This window comes from Trichinella spiralis (assembly GCF_000181795.1).
Source record: "Trichinella spiralis strain ISS 195 chromosome Unknown Scfld4, whole genome shotgun sequence".
In the NCBI taxonomy this organism is placed as follows: domain Eukaryota; kingdom Metazoa; phylum Nematoda; class Enoplea; order Trichinellida; family Trichinellidae; genus Trichinella; species Trichinella spiralis.
The window spans coordinates 360,953-380,931 of NW_003526943.1; the positions used below are offsets into that span (position 1 = coordinate 360,953).

General features: G+C 31.8%; 3 protein-coding genes across 3 annotated transcripts; 1 reads left to right on the forward strand and 2 right to left on the reverse strand.

Moving 5' to 3' along the window:
- Positions 1–399: 399 nt before the first annotated feature.
- Tsp_00127 (GTP-binding protein Rhb1) lies at positions 400–2,958 on the forward strand. Its single transcript, XM_003375840.1, has 7 exons — positions 400–517; positions 1,799–1,870; positions 2,133–2,200; positions 2,280–2,362; positions 2,418–2,498; positions 2,725–2,775; positions 2,844–2,958. The coding sequence occupies exons 1-7, from the start codon at positions 400–402 to the stop codon at positions 2,956–2,958; spliced, it is 588 nt and encodes a 195-aa protein (XP_003375888.1).
- A 3,082-nt stretch (positions 2,959–6,040) lies between these two features.
- Tsp_00126 (hypothetical protein) lies at positions 6,041–7,042 on the reverse strand. The gene has a single exon (XM_003375841.1). The coding sequence runs from the start codon at positions 7,040–7,042 to the stop codon at positions 6,041–6,043; it is 1,002 nt and encodes a 333-aa protein (XP_003375889.1).
- Positions 7,043–10,641: 3,599 nt separating this feature from the next.
- Positions 10,642–18,723, reverse strand: Tsp_00125 (putative RNase3 domain protein). Its single transcript, XM_003375842.1, has 23 exons — positions 18,670–18,723; positions 18,453–18,615; positions 18,261–18,391; positions 18,049–18,205; positions 16,863–17,542; positions 16,604–16,732; positions 16,402–16,543; positions 16,211–16,311; positions 15,913–16,103; positions 15,672–15,804; positions 15,338–15,587; positions 14,993–15,153; positions 14,702–14,915; positions 14,511–14,628; positions 14,241–14,489; positions 13,890–14,063; positions 12,019–13,831; positions 11,758–11,961; positions 11,529–11,639; positions 11,281–11,397; positions 11,048–11,213; positions 10,890–10,965; positions 10,642–10,819 (listed from the first exon to the last, which is right to left on the reverse strand). The coding sequence occupies exons 1-23, from the start codon at positions 18,721–18,723 to the stop codon at positions 10,642–10,644; spliced, it is 5,712 nt and encodes a 1,903-aa protein (XP_003375890.1).
- Positions 18,724–19,979: the final 1,256 nt, after the last annotated feature.

Consider the following 19,979-nt stretch of genomic DNA (forward strand, 5'->3'; position numbering starts at 1 on the left):
GCTGATTATTTATCAATTTATTTCAAACTAATAATTTTTTTAAATAAATTTTAAAAATTTGGCTTTATTTCTTTCATTGGCTCTACGAAGCAACAACTAGGCAAAGTTTAGCAGAATTGATATGATCAACAATTTAAATGTTTCAAGTAAACCTAATTTGTGCTACTGCTTAAATATTTTTTTACCTTTTGAATTCATAATTTAGATTTACATAAAGTTTCCGTAAATAAATTATTTAATTCCATCCATACTTGTTTACTAAAATCGAACAATACCGTAGTATATAAAATTAGAATTTTAAGCAACGTAAAATATTAATAATATGAAAGTAATTTAAATTTAATTTTTATTTGTTGACTAATTTATTATACATTTCGCATTGATGAATGTTATATGTAAATGAACCTGCAAGCTATTGTACGGTTACAGTATTTCATTGTCATTGATGAGCGCGTTTGTGATTTGAAATACGTGAACTTATCCGCACAAATACTGAAGCGAAATGCGTCCAAAGCCAGTTTTTGAGCGACGTCTTGTAATTTTGGGCTTTCGTTCAGTTGGTGAGAGAGCATTTTTCAGCTGTATCTCTTTTGCTTCTTTTCACTGTTGAAAATTGCTAGCATTGTTTTCATGATGGGCAAATTTTCAAAAATTCCATTGGAAAAAAGAGTTGGCCTGTAATTATCCTTATGTACATGCTTTTTGTTGCCTTTTTTTATTGTAGTAATTTTTAAAAATACATATTAATGAATATTTTTTCATCTGCACATGAAAAAAATGATATGTTCATTATGCATTGTTTTTGAGTTTGTTTGATACAAAAAATAGCTGTCGCAGAATTTGAGTGATTTACTGTTTTGAAATTATTTTTTCAGCCAAATGTAATATATGACTTTGATTTTAGCAGCTGATTTCTTTTTTCTTTTTTAATTTGTATTTTTACATGGTAAATAGTTTTGCAGTTTAGATGATTGGCGGTTAACGACTCAATTATGTAGGATGGAATTTTAAGAATTCGTGCGTGAAATTGCTGTTGACCCTTAAGGATTGCAACGAAGAATGATACGATGCATAATGAGAAATTTTTGAAATAACATAAAGTTGTGCGCTTATTAGCAGTTCAGATTTTTCACATTTTGTGAATATTCTTGTTTTTTATGAATGTTTTGATGTTTTCTATTTTTACCTAGTAAATTTTGTTATTGTATATGTTTATGCAATCAATAATATGTTTAAGTATTTTACTTAGAGTTGCTGGCTTTTAAAACAAGATTCATTTTAATATTATTAGGTTTATTATTATTATTATTATTATTATTATTATTATTATTATTATTATTATTATTATTATTATTATTATTATTATTATGAAATTAGATCTATTTTCTTCGAAAATCTGGAAAAATCTTTGTCTATAATTATGTGATTAGTGTTGAGAATATTTTTTATGATAATTATTAAAATATTAATTGCAATAAACATTTGAATTTGTAATATTATTTGGAAAAGCAGGAAAGGAGTAAATGCTTTGCAGTTTAGCGTATTAGTTTGCAGCTGTTCAATTGTAAATTATGATGGAAAGGAATTTGTTTTATTTTTATTAGCAATAAATCTCATCAAACATTGTGAATTATTTTTATATATGCACTGGTGTTGAAACTAGGAATATAGCTTGATTAATTATTACCCAAAGGTGCTTTGGCAATTTGATACTTCCAGTGCATATTTATTTGACATGAATATGTTAAATTATGCATTTTTCAATGTACTGTAAATTTTCAATATGTTTTTATTTAAGGAAAGTCATCACTGTCTTTACAGTTTACAGAAAACAGATTTCCCGACAGTTATGATCCAACAATAGAAAACAGTAAGTATTGCATTTATTTATTGTTTGCTTTACCCAAGTTTTGTTTTGTTAACAAATTCATTCATTTGGCTCATTAACAGTCATCATGATATAATGTTTTTTTTATTCTTTTACTATTTAACTGATATATTATAGTTTTAGCGTATTATTATTATTATTATTATTATTATTATTATTATTATTATTATTATTATTATTATTATTATTATTATTATTATTATTAGGTATATGATTCTGATTATTATTAAGATTATTTTTACAGCATTCACAAAGGAATTCACGTTTCACAATCAGCGCTATTTAATGCAGTTGCACGATACTTCTGGCCAGGTAATGGTCCGTACTTAATAAAATATTTTTTGAGCTAGTTTATTTTTGAACAGGTCCTTTGTTTTTTATATTGTTTTAGGATGAATTTTCCATGTTTCCAATAAACTGTTCAATTGGCATTCATGGCTATGTTTTGGTGTACGCGATCAACAGCAGAAAATCGTCAGATTTTTTTTTGTTATTATTTTTATTGATAATTTATTAATTTTAATTTTAGCTTTGATGTAGTTAAAGTTATTTACGACAAAATTTTGGACACCGTCGGTTGCGTGAGTGAACAGGAGAGAGATGTTGCAAAGTAAGCATATATATATATATATATATATACTAAAAATATCCATAAAAATATGTAAGAGTATAAATGAATAAGTAATTAAACAAGCAAACAAAAAAAAATATATATATATATAATGATCATTTAAAAATTTTTTTCAGTTATGGAAATTATATTACTTTTCAGTTTCGTTTTTTATTTTGTAATGATTTATTATTATTATTAGCTTATGATTATTTTATTTTTGTAGCATTCCAATTATTCTGGTTGGCAACAAGAGTGATCTCGACGACAGAGTACGGTAAAGGCTTTAAAAAATAATGCCAGTCTGTGATTAAGTTAAATAAATGATTGTTTTTATTCATTTAGCGAAGTGACCTATGACGAAGGGAAAAAGACAGCCGACAAATGGAAAGCAGCTTTTATGGAAACAACTGCCCGAAATAACGAGGCAAATATTTTACTTTTTATCTTGTATATATAATAATGATACATTTTTTCTTTGCTTTAAATTTACTTCCACAAATTACTAGTGTTATGTAAGATGATTTTGTAATAATATTTTATCACTGTTAATGAAGAGCTTTAATAAGAAGCATTTATAGTTGCACGCAAGGAAGAATATTAAATATAATTTTATTTTAAAGCAAAACTTTGTATTTGTGGAATTTTCAAAAATATTATTTTTTTCGTTTTGAAACATGTGATTGATTAAATTTATTTCACTTTTGTTTTCATGCTTCAAGTGCAAATTATTATATTTGAAAAAATTGTTATAATTTAAATACGTCTTTATTTTAGCAAGTTAAAGAATTGTTTCAACAGATTCTTTATCAAATAGAGAAAGCAAATGGGAACATTCGTAGACCGAAGGAGACGTGCTCACTGTCATAAAGTAATGCGCATGTTGATGAAAAGAAAGTTTACATGAATCATTTTTCATTGTCGAAGCTTCCTTGTTACATGTTTGAGGAGAAACTACAAAACTACTCATGTATTTATGCAGTTGTACTATTTATTTATTTATTCATCTTTTCATAAGATTATTCTCTGTTAATTTTGATTATAATTTCAATTCATTGTTGACTCCACTCGTTTTCCGTTTCAGTATATTCATATTAATATTGCATTAATTAATTAGGTATCACGAAAAACATACTGGCAACTGAAAAACAGTATTCTACTCAATAATAACTTTTATTGGATGAATTTGCTATAATTAAATAATTGCTAATAAAATTGAAAATTTTTTTAAATTTGTTTTTCTTCTCTTCTCATTGTTCGCTCGTTGGCTGCCGCTATTCAGTTATAAACAGAAATAAAATTAAGATTTTATTGTGAATAACATATGTTAAGAATTTTTTTGTTCAACCTTGTAAATCTCTTTTGTAAGTGGACTGTAAGTTTCTATTTATAAATTATTCAAACAGTGAGTGTCGTAGAATTCAATTTATTTAAATATTGTTCAGCTGAATCAAAAAACGGGGAATGAGACAGTAGCTAACGAGCGGTTCAAGAGTCTGCAAGGATAACTTTCTTGCTCATGGTCCCTCCTCCCTCCTCACTCTTGTATTCAGTTCGAACAAGTCAGGCAGTGTGACAGCAGCAAAGGTACAGTCAAGCGTTCGGATAAATAGCTAGTATCTCGACCTAAGCGTCTGGTGGCTCAAATTTCCGAGGAAAGATCCAAATAAATGGGTTGGTTGTGCAATCGTTTAATCTGTGCAGTTCCGTAGATCGGAGCAACTGAGCTGTCAAAAACATTTTATTTTGACGAGTTGTTAGCAACTGACCACCAGAATTGTGACAGGTATACTGCATGGACGCTGATCCTTTGACAGATTAATTGCTATTCCATTGTTCACCATCGATAAAAACAAGGGAGGCAGCTTTTGTTGCGTCACCGTTGTTTATGTGCAAGAAACAATATTTTGATCATGGTAGTTTAAGCATTGCTGAGTAGGTATAGAGAAAAGGTTTCTCAACAACATATTTTTCCTAAGTATAACACATTAGTTTCGATATTAATAATTGATTTTTAAAGTCAGTGAAAAGATTTGTCTGTTTTTTAGATTTTTTTATTTCTTGACATTCATTTTATTTTTAATTTAAATATGTTATGATAATATGTGTTTGCAATCTTTTTTAAGTCTGTCAGGCTATTGATGACGATAACTGTAGCACATTTCAATGAAAATCACGTTTTCAAAGCCGATCGCATGTGTTCAGGAATAATTTTTTAGTTTTCATTACAACATATTATTATTCACAAATTAATATATTTACTAGTTACTTAGAAGATAGTGATTTGCTTGAAGTAATGAGAAGTGAGAATGGAATTATTGAAATGTACAGGAAAAGCTTAATTGCTCAATTAATGCTCTAAAGTTTTGTGTAAAACTTTAAAAATAGCGTGATCAAATTAAAATTTACTGAAAAAAGTTTATTATTGGAATGACAAAGCAGAGAAAAGTATCAATATCATTAAGTTATTGACAATCAAGTTTGCAAATGAACATAATACAGTAGAACTGTAATTATCCGAACATGCCATTTCGGATAACCAAATTTTCGGATAATCGGACGTTTATAATTAATTTCTGAAATGCATATACATAATTGAAGCGTTTGTATCTGTTATTCTCAATCAGACGCGGACGTTCTGTTTATTATGCGACGTTGTTTGCCCTTTCGGTGTTTAAATTACACGAGCGTTTATTAACACTGTCGATTATATTTTTCAACGCTACATTCAATAAGCACCAGGTTTACTTTGTGTCATATTTTATATAATCAATAATAAATTTCTGTTCGAACACAGATAGCTTCTTCTGTGCAGTGATATCGCGATGATGTCTTGTTAGTATCAGCTGAATAGCGCTGAATTCACATTCTGCTGCTCCATCCACATCAAGCCGACTTTGAGGCAGAAACAGGCTTCTGAATGGCTCATATCTTCATCTGACTTATCAGACACATCGACGTCTTTATTTTAATCTTTTTCTACTACTTCCGGTATATTATCATCAGTTAATATTTCAAATAATGGGATATATTTCTTCGTCGTTCATTGTAACCGAGAGGTTTATTCCATGGTACGCACAAAGTAGATCCTGAAATTGAGGGCCACAGTTGCGCAATCATATAGCAGCAGCCTTTTAAATTAACTTTTTTAAGTAGTGACACCAGATCATCTGCGTCAGCATCTGAAAGGACAATTCTTCCCAAGAGTTCCTTCCTATACGATTTTCTGAACTTTGAATAATAGTTTGATCCATTGGCTGAACACGCGACGTCGTATTAGGTGACAAAAGCATAAGCTTTAACATGCCATTTTCACGGTCTTAGTTTAAAATTCCTACACAATGCATTCTAACCAACTGACCAAAAATGTGTTCGGATAATTGCACTTCCACTGTAATAATATTTATTGATTGATAATTGTAATAAGATATGAGTAAATTTGTGAACAACAGCAGAAGTGTGCTTTTTGCAAGTTTTTATTTTTGATTATCTAAATTTTAATAAATGAGTTTCTGAGAAAACATAAGTTTTTTTTCTCTGAACTATCTTTGAACAGTTTTAAATAATTTTCCGTGAGAAATGAACGGACTGACAACGTTGTTTTTCTGCCTCAGTACAGCAACTACGGCATCTCTGAACGGATCGTACAGGCCACAGTAGAGAAATATTTGGCATGCCGCTACAATGGATATTGTAAGGCGGAAAAAAATTCTCGAAGCAACAAGCCAATATTTGTTATTCAAGAAAAATTCTAAAAAGACCAAGCCACGCCCGGTGAGCTGTGACAGAAGCATGACCGTAGAGCTGATCAAAAGTACAGAAAGATGTCTACGTTCAGCCAGCGTTTGTATGGCGGAGAGGTGAGCAAAATTGCCTTGCATGTAGCGTGTCAGGCGACGAGTCATGTACCGATGCGTGAAAATGTTGGTCAGGACGAAGGTGATGCACAAGAAGATGTTGAAGAAGAAAAATACAGCGGCTATTTCATTTCTTTCCATACAAATGACGCTGTCGCAATATACGAAACTCTTAGTTTGCGCCGACTGTCCTCTGACAATAAGCATCAACTGCCAAACCGAGATGCTGTACAAGATGGCTAACAGCAACAGTTGCGTGAACCAGCTGGAAAATTTCTTATATATTTCCGAATGGCAAATAGCCAATGATCGGTCGATTGTCATCAGAGAGGTTAAATGAAGAGAATTGTCAGCGACAAATTGTAGAAGAGCTTGATTCGCACAACAAGTCATATATTCAGGTAGGCAATGGTCAACGCACTGTTTTAAATGCCACACCCCCAAGTAGATGAAGCAGCATGACGAGAATACATCGTTAATCGAACCGTACCAAATTGTTAAATAGCGTCGACTATGAAGCTGTGATGTGAAAATCAGTGTATACAAGCCAAGAATGTTGAAAAAAATTCCGAAGAAACCAAATACTGTATAAAAGCAGCCTTGTATTGCAAAATTTATCCATTCTGAAGATGCATCTACTTCTGTGCTATTGGAAGTTTTCACTGCCACTGGAGCTAATGCATTCATGATGATTATGATGGTGATGGTCAATTATTTCAAATCAGCTCTAAAAATGACCAAGAATTTATAAATGATAAAATCAATGGCATTAAAAAATCTCGTAATTTCTATTTCAGATATTTTGAATTAATTCAAAATAGTATGCTTTTTCACGTTTGATGGTCTGTGAATAAAGTGAGAAAGTGATTATTGATCATTTTTGAAAAGTAAATATTTGTAGTTAAAAGTTTAAATTGAATTAATTGTTGAATTGAAATTTCAATTTAACTTTCAATTCACATTTTATGCATAATCGCATTTATAGACAGCATAATTGCTGCTTTTATCGGCAAAATTTAAAATGTTCTTATTTTTATGCATCTATCTAGACTACATTTACAACACTGGTTAACACTAATGCGCATTATTATTATTATTGTCAATATCATTCATTATATTATTCAAGCGTTAATTAGAAGGTCGTAAAATTGTACTTTAGAAAAAAAAACTTTGACTTTATCAATTTTTTGAAAATTTCCCTGGAATGCTGTTTTTATATTTATTATTCTTTTAACTAGATTCTCTTCTATTATTTGCAATTAATATGTATTTTATTTGATCACTTCAATTGAAAGAAATTACATTATTATAATAACATTCCAAAAACTGCAGAAGTGAATGGATGGCTTAAATAATTTTTTCATAACCTCTACGGATAGAAAAGATTAATTAATTGATTTCAAAGTCGAACAAAATGAATGATGAAGCTCAGAATACGCTGAACTAAACAAAACAAATGCACATCATCGCTTTGAAATTTCAATTTTATCAATTTCACTTCAGATCATAATAATACAAGAAGAGATCAAAAGAGAGATTAGTAGTAATAATTAATTTATTTTAAATTATATATTTTCAGATATGTTAAAAAAACAATTGGAAAAGTTAATTATATTTTCTTTAACAACTGCAAGCCATTTTTATGTTGAAAATGGCCTGGAAATACTTCATTTGAACACTTGAAATCACAATGAATGAAGCTCATTTCGAAATTTATTTACCAAAATGCAAAAATGTCAAGATAAATGAAAAAATTCAAATAAACGTGTGATTTAAAAATTTATAACAATTTATACAACAAATTAAAAAAAATAATACATAATACTATAAAAATTGTAATAAGAATGATTCATCAAGTTTAAAGTTTAAAACGTATTTCTTAATTTTAAAAATAATAATACGCGTTGATTAACTGCACAGAACAAACAACAGCGGCAGTGTAAGAAGGACAATATCGTAAATTATTCATGCAAGAAAAGTTGCAGCTCAACAATACAATCATCACCGATTTTCTGCAAAACAATTGTAAAAAAGTAATTACTTACTGATAATAATAAACAGTTATTTTGCTCCAACCGTTCATATAACTGATGATGAATAAACCAGTGAATTTTACTAAAAAAAATCAGTTGAATAATACCAGCACTGAAATTTATTTATATTAAATTTTTAGTATACATTAATTGAAATTATTGAGTTAACAAAATTAAAATTACTGTTTATTTTATTATCATATAATTATTATAATAATTAATATGACCCACTACATTTATATTTATATATGTATATTATTTACATGGGAACACATTTTGGAGGATGCATACGAATAGGCAGTCCGCTTATTTGAAATAAGCTTTTACATTAAAGTTACCACACAGAACTTTGATTTACAAGGAGATTACAATACCATAGCTGGTTACTTTACCTTCTGAACTGAGTATTGATTTCCTGCCAGCTAAACAAAACGGAACATACCGGATAAGGTAATTAATATTTCATCTTGAATCAAGAAAATATCTATAAAACATTCCATAATTAATCATATTATACCAAGTAGGTAATGTTCATAAGCATTCTGCTTAATTAAGAACAATTATTCCAGCAATATTATTTCTAGACACACTGTTAGCATATGCGCATCAATATTATTTGGATATTTGATGTACTGAAAAAATGTAAAATAAAAATGTTCAATGTTTTTCAAAGAAAATTTTTTTGTTATTTCATTTAAATTTTCAATTTTAAAATCCATCCCGTACAACGATGCTGATATTCAATACTTTGTAAATTTTTTTTATTTAATGCTTATCAAAAATTATATTTAAAAAACGTTATTTAATGTAATTGTAAAATTCAACATTTATTGTTCAACAATCACTACGTACTATAAATGAAATGACAGCAAATCCATATTCTAAACTTCGTCAAAAAATGAATATTACTCTCTATAAGTGATCTTTTATAAAAAAAAACATTTAACTGAATAGGTTACAAATGATAAATGACAAATCAATTTACATGTTAAATAAATTACAGTTGCAAGTTGAAAATTTTTTACAAAGCTGAGTTGCAATTATTTTTAATTTTGAATTTTTTCAAAATAATTATTATAAATTGGAATCTATTTATGAATCATTAAAATGTTTTCTCTTCAAATTAACTGGTTGATGAATTTTTATAAATATAATTCACCAATTCATGTTTCATTATTTTTTAAAGAAAGTTTGAAACTTCCCATTTTTTACATTTCAATTCTTTTACATTAGACAATTCAAAATGTGTATTTTCAGTGGTCGTGCAACAACAGTTTGTTCATTACCAAAAAAAAAAGAAAAAACATATTTTATGTATACATGTATATATATGCATATTTCGAAATTAGTTTACAAAAATAATAAAGTAACCAAATTGCATAGCAACATACAAATTTCATCATAATGCGTTCAAGCAGTCATTTCAGCTATTTAGTAAGATTCATTGATTGAGTGTGCATTATTTAATTAAACTATTTAAAATAGCAATGTCGCTTTCATATTTGTACAAGAAAAAGAAGTTGAAATGCAAAGGGAAAGAAAACCTTCTCCAGTTTTCAATTGATGGACTTCCATTACATGAAAAATGAAACAGATCGAAAAATCCTTCAGACAAATTATTACAGCAGAACAATGAATGAATAAAATATATTGTTCAAATTTAATTAAAACGTCTAAACGAAGGACGAATCATGTTACCATCCTGTAAGATGAGTAATAGTCTTGGCAATATTTTTCGAACGTGTCATTAAAATTTTATGGAAAAATTTATTTGTTTAAAAATGAAATATTCACACATTTTATGTTTAAACTGTGATGTGGGTTTGTATAAAATAATAAAGGAGTAAAGTGCAAGAATGTTTTTCTTTTTAACTGGAACTTTTGTTCACAGTTTTCTTTTTGAACCATCACAATTTCAAAAAGCAAAGCGCATATACATTTTGATATAAAATAAAGCAAATTTATTTACAGAATACCCTCATTAATGGACACTAAAAAGTTATATCAGCAAATAGAATTGAAATGCAACAGTATATCAACACATAAATACGCACGAACATATGAGTATATAAATGAATAAATAAATAAATAAATATGTTTGTATATAGTAGGTGTAATGCATCGTATTCGGTCACCATTTGGTGATCTAAGTAATTATTTCTAAAAATTAACTTAAGAAAAACAACATCTGAGTGAACAAATGTTAAAAAATACAAAAAGCAAAGAATAAAAAGATTTTAAAAAAATACCACACTAATGGATTTTTGAAATAAGCGACATTTGAGGAGAACCTTTCAAATATCGAAGTGCCCTTTTTGCAGCTGTGCTTTTAGCAATACGATAGCTACGTCCGGCACCCACAAATCGACCTTTACCTTCCACAGTGACAGCTACTTTCACTTTTCCTTCCACCGCATTTCGTTCTACACGACTGAAAAATTCCCCACATCAATTCAAAAAATCAATACTACTTCGCACAGTTAGCTGTCATAACGGCATACCTGAATTTCACACGATCCGGTTCCAATTCAAGTAAATCACGAATCGGCGAGATGGGCGGATTCAAGCAACACTTTTCTACAATCCATATAATCAGAATTATATAAACAGCAAATAATAATTTTTAAAAAAAAACAATAATAATAATAATACAATTTACCAATTTCTTCACGAAGCATATTGTAATAGATGCACCAGACGGTGTGCAAACTGCAACCGGAGTCGAGATAAATAGCGCCGGCGACGGATTCGAAAATGTCTCCCAACGCTTTGGGTACTTCAACCTGCTCTTCAGCATTTTCCTCCTCTCCTTCGAGAAGATACAGCTGCAAAAAAAATGAAACAAAATATTATTTACGATTCGACGAATCAAAAACGCTATTTTATTTTAACGTTCAACAAATGTACTCGTACTTCTCGATCGAAGTTAGCGTTTTCTTTGATAATATTCAAAGTTTTCACAAACTTTTCAATCATCATCATCAATCCCGGACAGAGATACATAAAATACTAAAAGCAAAATTAAAATTCAATTTTTGTTTCTGTCCTAAACACGCATCTTATTGACAAAATATGTTTAATTTTTTTACGTGATGAAATTTGTATTTGACGGACAACGATGAAAAGATTGTATTATTCACTAGTGCAGATCGCAGATCGGTCAGCATACCAGGCGAGTGCATGCGCTTGTCTTCATACAGATGTCGAGTGATCAGGTGATCCAAAACTGCATCTCCAAGAAATTCCAAACGCTACAAATACAAACACTCAACATGATAATCAATCGGACAGTTGAATTATAATTGAAACAACAGCAGAAATAAAAGCAAATTAAAATGAAAAATAATAATAATAAAATAAATACACTACCTGATAACAGTCAGTCACTTCGTTGTAAAAATAAGTACTGTGAGTTAAAGCTTGAACAAGCAGAGATCGATCTTTAAACCGATATCCAATAATGTCTTCGAACTGTGACAAGCTGAATCTGTTCCACAGTGTTTTCAAGCACGCTTCAGAGTCAGCAGAATTGTTGATCAGTGCTGACTTTGTAACGCCGTACAAATCGAAATTCTGAAAGTAAATAAATAAATAAATATATATATATATATATATATATATATATATAACTGCAAACGAAATTGGTGTTGGAGATACAATGCATCTGCTGAATCCACGCAAACTCACCTCATCTTCGACTTTCAGACCCAACCAATGCAAAAAGTCCAAAGTGCGGCGAGTTCCGCAAAAAAGCAAATACGCGCCGATCAGTGCTTCAACACAATCAGCTACCCCTTTGTCAGAAATGCCCTGCTGAGCTAATAGATTAAATGGTACCAGTTGGCTCAAATCTTCCGGCACCCATTTTGTACTTTTGCTGCCGGTAGTTGCTTGTCGTCCAGTGGTTTCGACATTCCGTTGCTGCTCAACAACAGATTCATCATTCATCAATCTCTGCTCCATCAGCTTGTCCTCCTCTTCAATGGCCGTGTCCTGAACTTCACAGTTCAATGGTACGTAACACGGAGGTAGCCAAGTATCGGATGGGTCAAATTTAATTGCAATCATATACTGTGGAATATTTTTCCGTTTTCCCAGCTTGTATAAATTGTAATTGCTGATCATTCGACTTCTTAACAACGACAGCTTGCCTTCGTGCATCTTTGAGTAGGCTTTGTAACAATAGACCGTAGTTACATACTTGAGAAACGAATCGCCTAAAATTTCCAACCCTTCCAAATTGAACGTCTCGGCAACAGCTGATGCGGTAATAGCATGCAACACTTCACGTGGGTTGGGTCCAAAAGGTGTTTCTTCATTAGCAATTTCCAAAAATGTGCAAGTTTCACCTGCTGGCAAAAGAGCAGCAGTTCTGAACTCTCCTGGCCATTCATACCAACTGCTGTCAAGTGTTAACATCTGCTCATTTGTAAAGTTTTTCCACGATTCGTTTCCGTTCATGAGAACATTTCCCTTTCTGTTGTAGACGGCACGTTTGAACATATTCAAATCAACCGTCTCTTCTTCAGCCAGAGTGTCCACTGCCTGGATTTTGTGTCTCGACGTAATTTTCGCTTCAGTACCATTTCGATCCACTGGTACTTTCTGGGCAGTGGCATTGGATGTTGGGACAGTGTCTTCCTCTTTGGCATTCGGCTGCTGCTGTTGCAATCCGCGCACTTTTTCATCAGCATCACGCACATCAGCCAACAACGTGGACACGTTCAAACTTTGACCAGCCGATACAAAGTGCAAGCCAACATCGCAATGCTCGTCCGCAGCCGGCATGGTCGGCACGTCATCAACTTCCCAACCACTCGGCTCAATTGGTTGGCCAAACAAGAGACCGAACGGATGCTGGCCATAGGAACCGTGTAAAGACATAACATTCATGAACTTCCTGCTGAACTCGGTGTCGAAATAGATTTCCTCATCAGAATCAAGCATGCTGCCGTCATAATCTCCCATCTGCATCAAACAATCTTCGAAACTCTGCTGACCGTCGCTCATTGGTAACTGGTCACTGCCAAAATCTGCAGAATTCGCATCCAGGCAATCGTGTTTGCCATCGTCAGTAAAACCATTGAAGACGAATTCTTGTACTGGCTCCCAAACGCTAATCTCAAAATCCATCTGCTCAAATCGAGCACTGTCTTCAGATTTGATATTGCTGTTGCTGAGATTGTTACTGTTGTTATTATTATTATTATTCTTATTTTTACCACTATCAATGCTGTTGCTACTGCAATTGATACCACTGTTTTTACTACTTTTATTGACCATTTTTGCCCATGGACAACCATGATCTGTCATTCTCATTGTCTCTTTCAACCATGCTTTATCAATTGGTGCCCAACAATAACCATCCGGAGTAGGATCGTTGTTGTACTCGTCAAGTAACACCTGAAGTCGAAGTTCATTGGCCAACAATAAACTGCTCAACCTTCAAAAAGAATTAAAATTAAAAATTAAAACTCAAAAGTTCTTCTTATCCTCTACACCTGTACAGTATACTGGGAAGGTACTGCAAACAGCGCCAGGTAGATGCTGGTATAGGATGAATGTCAACCAATTCTGGTACCAGCTTTTGTTTCTGTGCCACAACACTCATTGTGTCATAATCAGCTTCCAGTGATTCTCTCCTCGCCTGCCGTCTTGGGAACAGTCGATTGAGACTAAATAATAAAAGTGCACATCAAAACTGTACAACAACATTACATTACGTTACATTACACTGCATTATATAAGAAATTGAATATAAACAAAATATAATAATAATTCTCACTATTGTTGGTTTTCACTTAGTAATAATTAATGCAATAATCAATTATATGCTAAGAAAATTCAATTACCGGCTTGCAGTGTAATCGACGTTCAGCAGTGGCTGATCATCGTGATAAATTTCAAGACCATATTTTTGCCAAAAGTAAGATTTAAATGATTCGTATTCGTCGTCCGGAAATTTTGTCAGCGGTGTTAAGCCTTCGTCAACATTCAACACGAAATAACAATGTGACATCTCTTGAGACCTGTACCAAGGCATCACTACTGCATCTTTGTATCTGAAGGCATTGAAAAAGACGAATCCTATCTTTACCAAACTAAAAATTTTCTCATCATACTTTGATATATCAAAAACGAAATTTTTCCGCTGCTCTTCATCCGGACGTCGAGGTACTCTGTCCCAATAATTTACCACTTCCACTATAAACTGCCAATCCAAGATATAATCTGTTTCAGCTAAAAACGCAATAAATATATAAAACAAATTGTTTTATAAGTTTAAAATGAAGTTAAAAGTCATCGTAAATACTTGAAATAGATGGAACGATGAAAAATGCATTTTCTGCTTCTTCAGGCTGATACTTCATGGAATATTTTTCCAATTTGAGAATCTCCGAAAAAATATACATGTTGAATTCAGCAATGACAGCCATCTGCCCTTTGTTCACAGTAATGGTTGACGCACAAGGTCTAATTTCAACCAGAAAACTCTTCGTCTTCTCGTAGATCATGAATGCAGGAATCTAATTTGTACAATAAAACAATATAGAAATAATAAGAAAACAAAAAAACACAGACGACAACAACAACAACAACAAACCTGAGGAATAGGTTTACTACTGAATATGCCCAGAATTCGTTTGCCGACTTCTGGTTGGGAAATGTTCGCTTCTCCGTTACATATTTCCGACACTTCACGGATAATTATGGCGTGAAAGTAACCAGGTTCATCAAAGACTGGTATGGCGCGCTTTAAACATTCTGGAATCTAAAAGTTAAATTTATTTCAATAATCTTTCGCAGCTAATGCAAACAAATTGACAAAAAATTTTTCAAACAATCCTGACATTATATTCAAACTTTCCATCTTTTCTTTTTAACCTTTATAAAAAAAATCCCAGTAGTTTGTTATAAATTATTATTACATTTGATATTTTTCATTAACCGATTAACGATTTGCATGCACCTGCACGTACCGCTTTATTATAATATTGCCTTCGCTTTGATGAACCTGGACACGCTTTTCCAGTAACTGGCCATTCTTCGTCATCTTCATCAGCAATTAACAAACTTGCTACCATCTCTTTACCAATTGGCATCAACGAATCGTACAATTCACCACGTCGGTGCAACAACTTCACCGTTTCCAACGCCACTGACCTACGTGCAAGCATTACACTGTCTACAGTGGGACCCTGAAATATTTGCCAACAATAAATTAATAATAATAATAATAATAATAATTTACAAATAATACTCACACAAATCAACTCTTTAACCGGCGAATTAATTGGCAGCTTAAGTGTTGCCCTGTATTTGGGCGACGGGGCACATTCTCCTGACATTACTTTTTCAACATGACAATCGGCAACAAGCCGTGAAAAAATATCGCATGGCAATCTTTGACAATAACTGAAATTCATGTTTAATACAACAATTTAAAAGGGAAAAAGTGGGCGGGGATAATCGACATTTTTATCAAATAATCAAACTTAAACAAACGGAACCAAAAAAGCATACTGATTCACAATTCGAATGGAATTGGCCAACGTCGCGCATACATTATTATTCTTTAATTTATCTGCTTCTTCATCATCATCACCTACTTCTTCAGATTTCTTCGGATAATACGGTTTGAACGTGTCATCCAAATCATCAGGCAATTCCAAATTGTCGTCTTCATAATCAAGCAATGAATAATTTCGTATTATCTGAAACGTTATTATTATTATTATTATTTATTATTATCATGCAAATTCTTTCACAATTGGTCATTTAGGATGCGGTTTTGATATAAGTCGAATATGAATGCAATTACCTTGTCAATGTCCACAAATGTGTTGATCACTGAAGCAGATAATGCAGAAGTACATTCGCTGAGCAGGATAAAATAGTGTGAATTTGGTTTATTTGCACGATCTTAATGAAACAAAAGTTATCAACCGTAATGTTTGTTCATTTGTCTGTTGAACTGCTCAACATTTCTGAAATGAAAAAAAAGAAATTCACTTTTAACATAAATAAATGAACGCAGAGATTCAGGTTCGTCGTAATGAATAACACAATTAGCGCCACGCAGTTCGATTCCCTTTGCCAATACGCGTGTTGTCAACAGTAGATTCAACTCTTTCGTACGGAATTTTTTCAATACCTGAACATCACAAATGTACAGTACTCTGTTTTAATAAAATTGAAACGTTTCAAAATATACCTCGTGCTGGCGTTCATGCAAAGCTTCCTTAGATGCGTCGGCAGTTTCAGAATCATAACCAACAAGAAAATCTACTTTCAAATAGCCGAACATATCAGGCCATAAATTTTGCAACGTTTTCAATAAAATCTTCAAAAGAAAAAAAATATATATATAACAAGCTCACTCTAACACAATAATAACAATAATCTGTAAATGATGAGTTGAAGCATTTTAAAAATTATGCTAAAATTTACTGAAAATTACAAGAAGAACAAACCTTGTACACGTAGGCTATGTAACGATGTTTGAAAAATACAATGCAACAAAAATTTTCAGGAAAATTTTCATCGTCAGCAAATACGCTACGCATTTTGTTGTGCGAAAGCAATTCAATGAAGCTGTATACGTGGCCGGTGATGTATGCGCAGAGTGATGAGAAATTTTTCAAATTTTTCACATGATTCTCAAACACTTTCCTCAAACACCTCAGATAGGTCTGTCCCATTTCGATCAACAAATATTGCATCGTTCCAGGCTTGATTCGCTTCATTCGATTCAACTGCATCTCTTGCTTCTGACAAACCTTCCAAGCGCACCACGGACCCATCTCATCGTGTATCCACTTCACTTTGTTCAACGATTCGATCACGTGCTGCATGCAGATCATGTCGTCATCGTTGGGCAAAGTTATATTTTCCAAAATGAACGTCGGACTGACCAGCAGATGTAGTATGTAGTTGTCGAACATGTCCCAACTGAACAACGATGTGCTCGGATAGGAAATCAAGACGACTTTCGTATCCCTTTTCAGAAATTTTTTCGCCGGCGACAACATCGTCAACACTACCTTGGAACAAAGCACCTCTTGCATCGTATCGATACCATATTGCAAGCAGTCCCCCTTGACTTCATCATTGATCAATGACATTGTCAAGCCCAACAGTCGAGGGCGATATTCTGAAACATTTTATATCAAAAACAAGTTTACTTTCATATCTTTAAATACCATCCCACCCTTTCCCATTTCATGAATGATATAATGACAAAAATACTGATCAAGTGTGAATATCTCTATTTGACATTTAAAATGTAACAAGCTGTGCACAAAAATAGTCGTTCAAAATTGGCTTCCAAATTCGTAGAGCTTGCAACAGTGTTTGCATACAAGTAAAATTTCCCTTCTCTTAGCAACAAGCTCCATTTTCTATTTAAATGTTTTTTAGAAGGAAATTTCACCCTGTCTGACATTTGTTTTACGAAAAAAAATTGCGTTATCTTACTGGATACAGAAATCTATTCCCACATAAAATCTACTAATCGAAATTTAACATCTAAATGCATAATCTATTAAGATATTTCAACATTTTGTAACAACATGTGTAGTGACGATACTTTGCAAAATGTGATTTTAACAAGAAAAATATCATTTGGTCAAAAAAATAAGAAATGATCTTTCAACTTACCTTTTTCAATATTTAAAAACTCTTTTACGATATTTCTGTATGGATGGCTCCTAATGGCTAAATGACAGTCTTCGAAAATAACAAGACAGTAGCAGTTCCGAGGAATAAATGAAAGATCAAGCAATTTCATAAAATGAGTACCAGTTGTCACAAAAATCTCAAATAATAACATCTTTAAATTAAATACAATACAAGCAAAAGCAAGCAAACACCTCGTTTCCTTCCATTTGAGCTGCACAGTATTGTTTAGCCTCGGATTCGAGGTGGATGTCGCAAAATATTTCACCGACGTTCAAATTCGTGTAAATGCGAATACGATCAGCAACCGATTTGATGCTTGTGGCTTAAATATTAAATTTAAATCAAAATTTTCTGACAAAAAAATTCAAGCCAATAATAAATACCTCTGTCGACCAAGTAAACACACCACCGTCGGTTTTTCGAGCATGGCTTGCGCAACATGGAAGAAAATTCGCGTATAAGCATCACGGAAACATATAATCTGTCCACAGCAGAACCAAGCGGTGCAATTAAGTTGCACCTTCTGCCAATATCAACAAGCCTGGTCTGCAAAAAACAAACCAAAAATAAGAATTACAAGAAAAAAAAGAAAATTCTTACCAAATGGTCACGAGGAGTGAAGAAGTCTGTTTCGAAGTCGTATAGACGATTCATAATGAGCGAAAACTTTAATTTCGTGAAAATTATAAGCTAAATAAAATCAAATAAAATCTTATGTATCAAAATCAGGGGAAAAAACAAATCAAAATAATTACAATGCATGCATGCTGAGAAGTTTACTTTCAGCATATGATATGAAAGTCAACTAAATATGAATATCGAATAATAACTAATACTTTATACAACAGTAATGAATAACTGTCTTGCAAACAATCAAAATTCTATTCAGTCACATCTTTCGTAAAACATATTCATTAAGATATTATATACATAAGCAAATCAATTAAAAGGAGCACTTATAAAACTAGAAACAATGGAGAAAAGATGAAAGAATTCTCCTATAACAAAAGATGTGCATATCATCAGAAGAAATGAAAATATACAGTAATAAAGTTCATTAAAAACACAGAATACAAAATAAGCTCAAATGAACAACATCCAACACTGCATCTTGTTATTAAAATTCATCAAAAATAACAATATTAAAGTTTAAAAGCAAAAACTTCGAAAGTAATTTCAAATTAGGATAAAAGGTAATTAATTTGCACGTGTCTTCCTTCTGCTCTATTGAAAATAAAACTGAAAAATATAATGATAGTAAATGAGTCGAGTAAATTAAGCAACGCAAAATTCATGCTATTTTCAACTGATAAAAAATATTTCAACAATTCTGAGAGCGGACAGTCAAAATGACACCCTGTCGAGTACTCTGTACAGATTTATTACTTATTGAGCATCAGGTACAAATTTTGTGTATATACTATAAATTAAAAAAATAGAACACATTGCATAACAAAATGTAGAATAAAAATATTATCAGTGCTTTTTTATTTGATTTAAAAAATTTTCAATTAACAAATTAATTTAACAAGTTTTTCTCCAAAATAGGTTCTGTCTTACTGCTGCTACATTGTGGGTAAAATTAAAGTCTGTGTTTTAACTGTTTGCATAAACATTATGTATATATTAATAATAATAATTATATTAATCTGTTTTAAATCTAAAATACATTGTGATTTCCAAATTAAAGTAATTCTAACAAAGCATATACAGTAGGCCCTCAATATTCGCGGTATATGGGTTCCAGCGGAACGGCAACTTCTATTCATACACCGCTTCTATTCATACACCCCGCCTATGGCTTATAATCTTACGCAATTGTTTGGAAGTTGCAATGAATAATATCACGGGCCGTCTACTGATTTGTTTGTTAAATATTTATCTCGCATTTATTTTTTCATTTGTTTAAT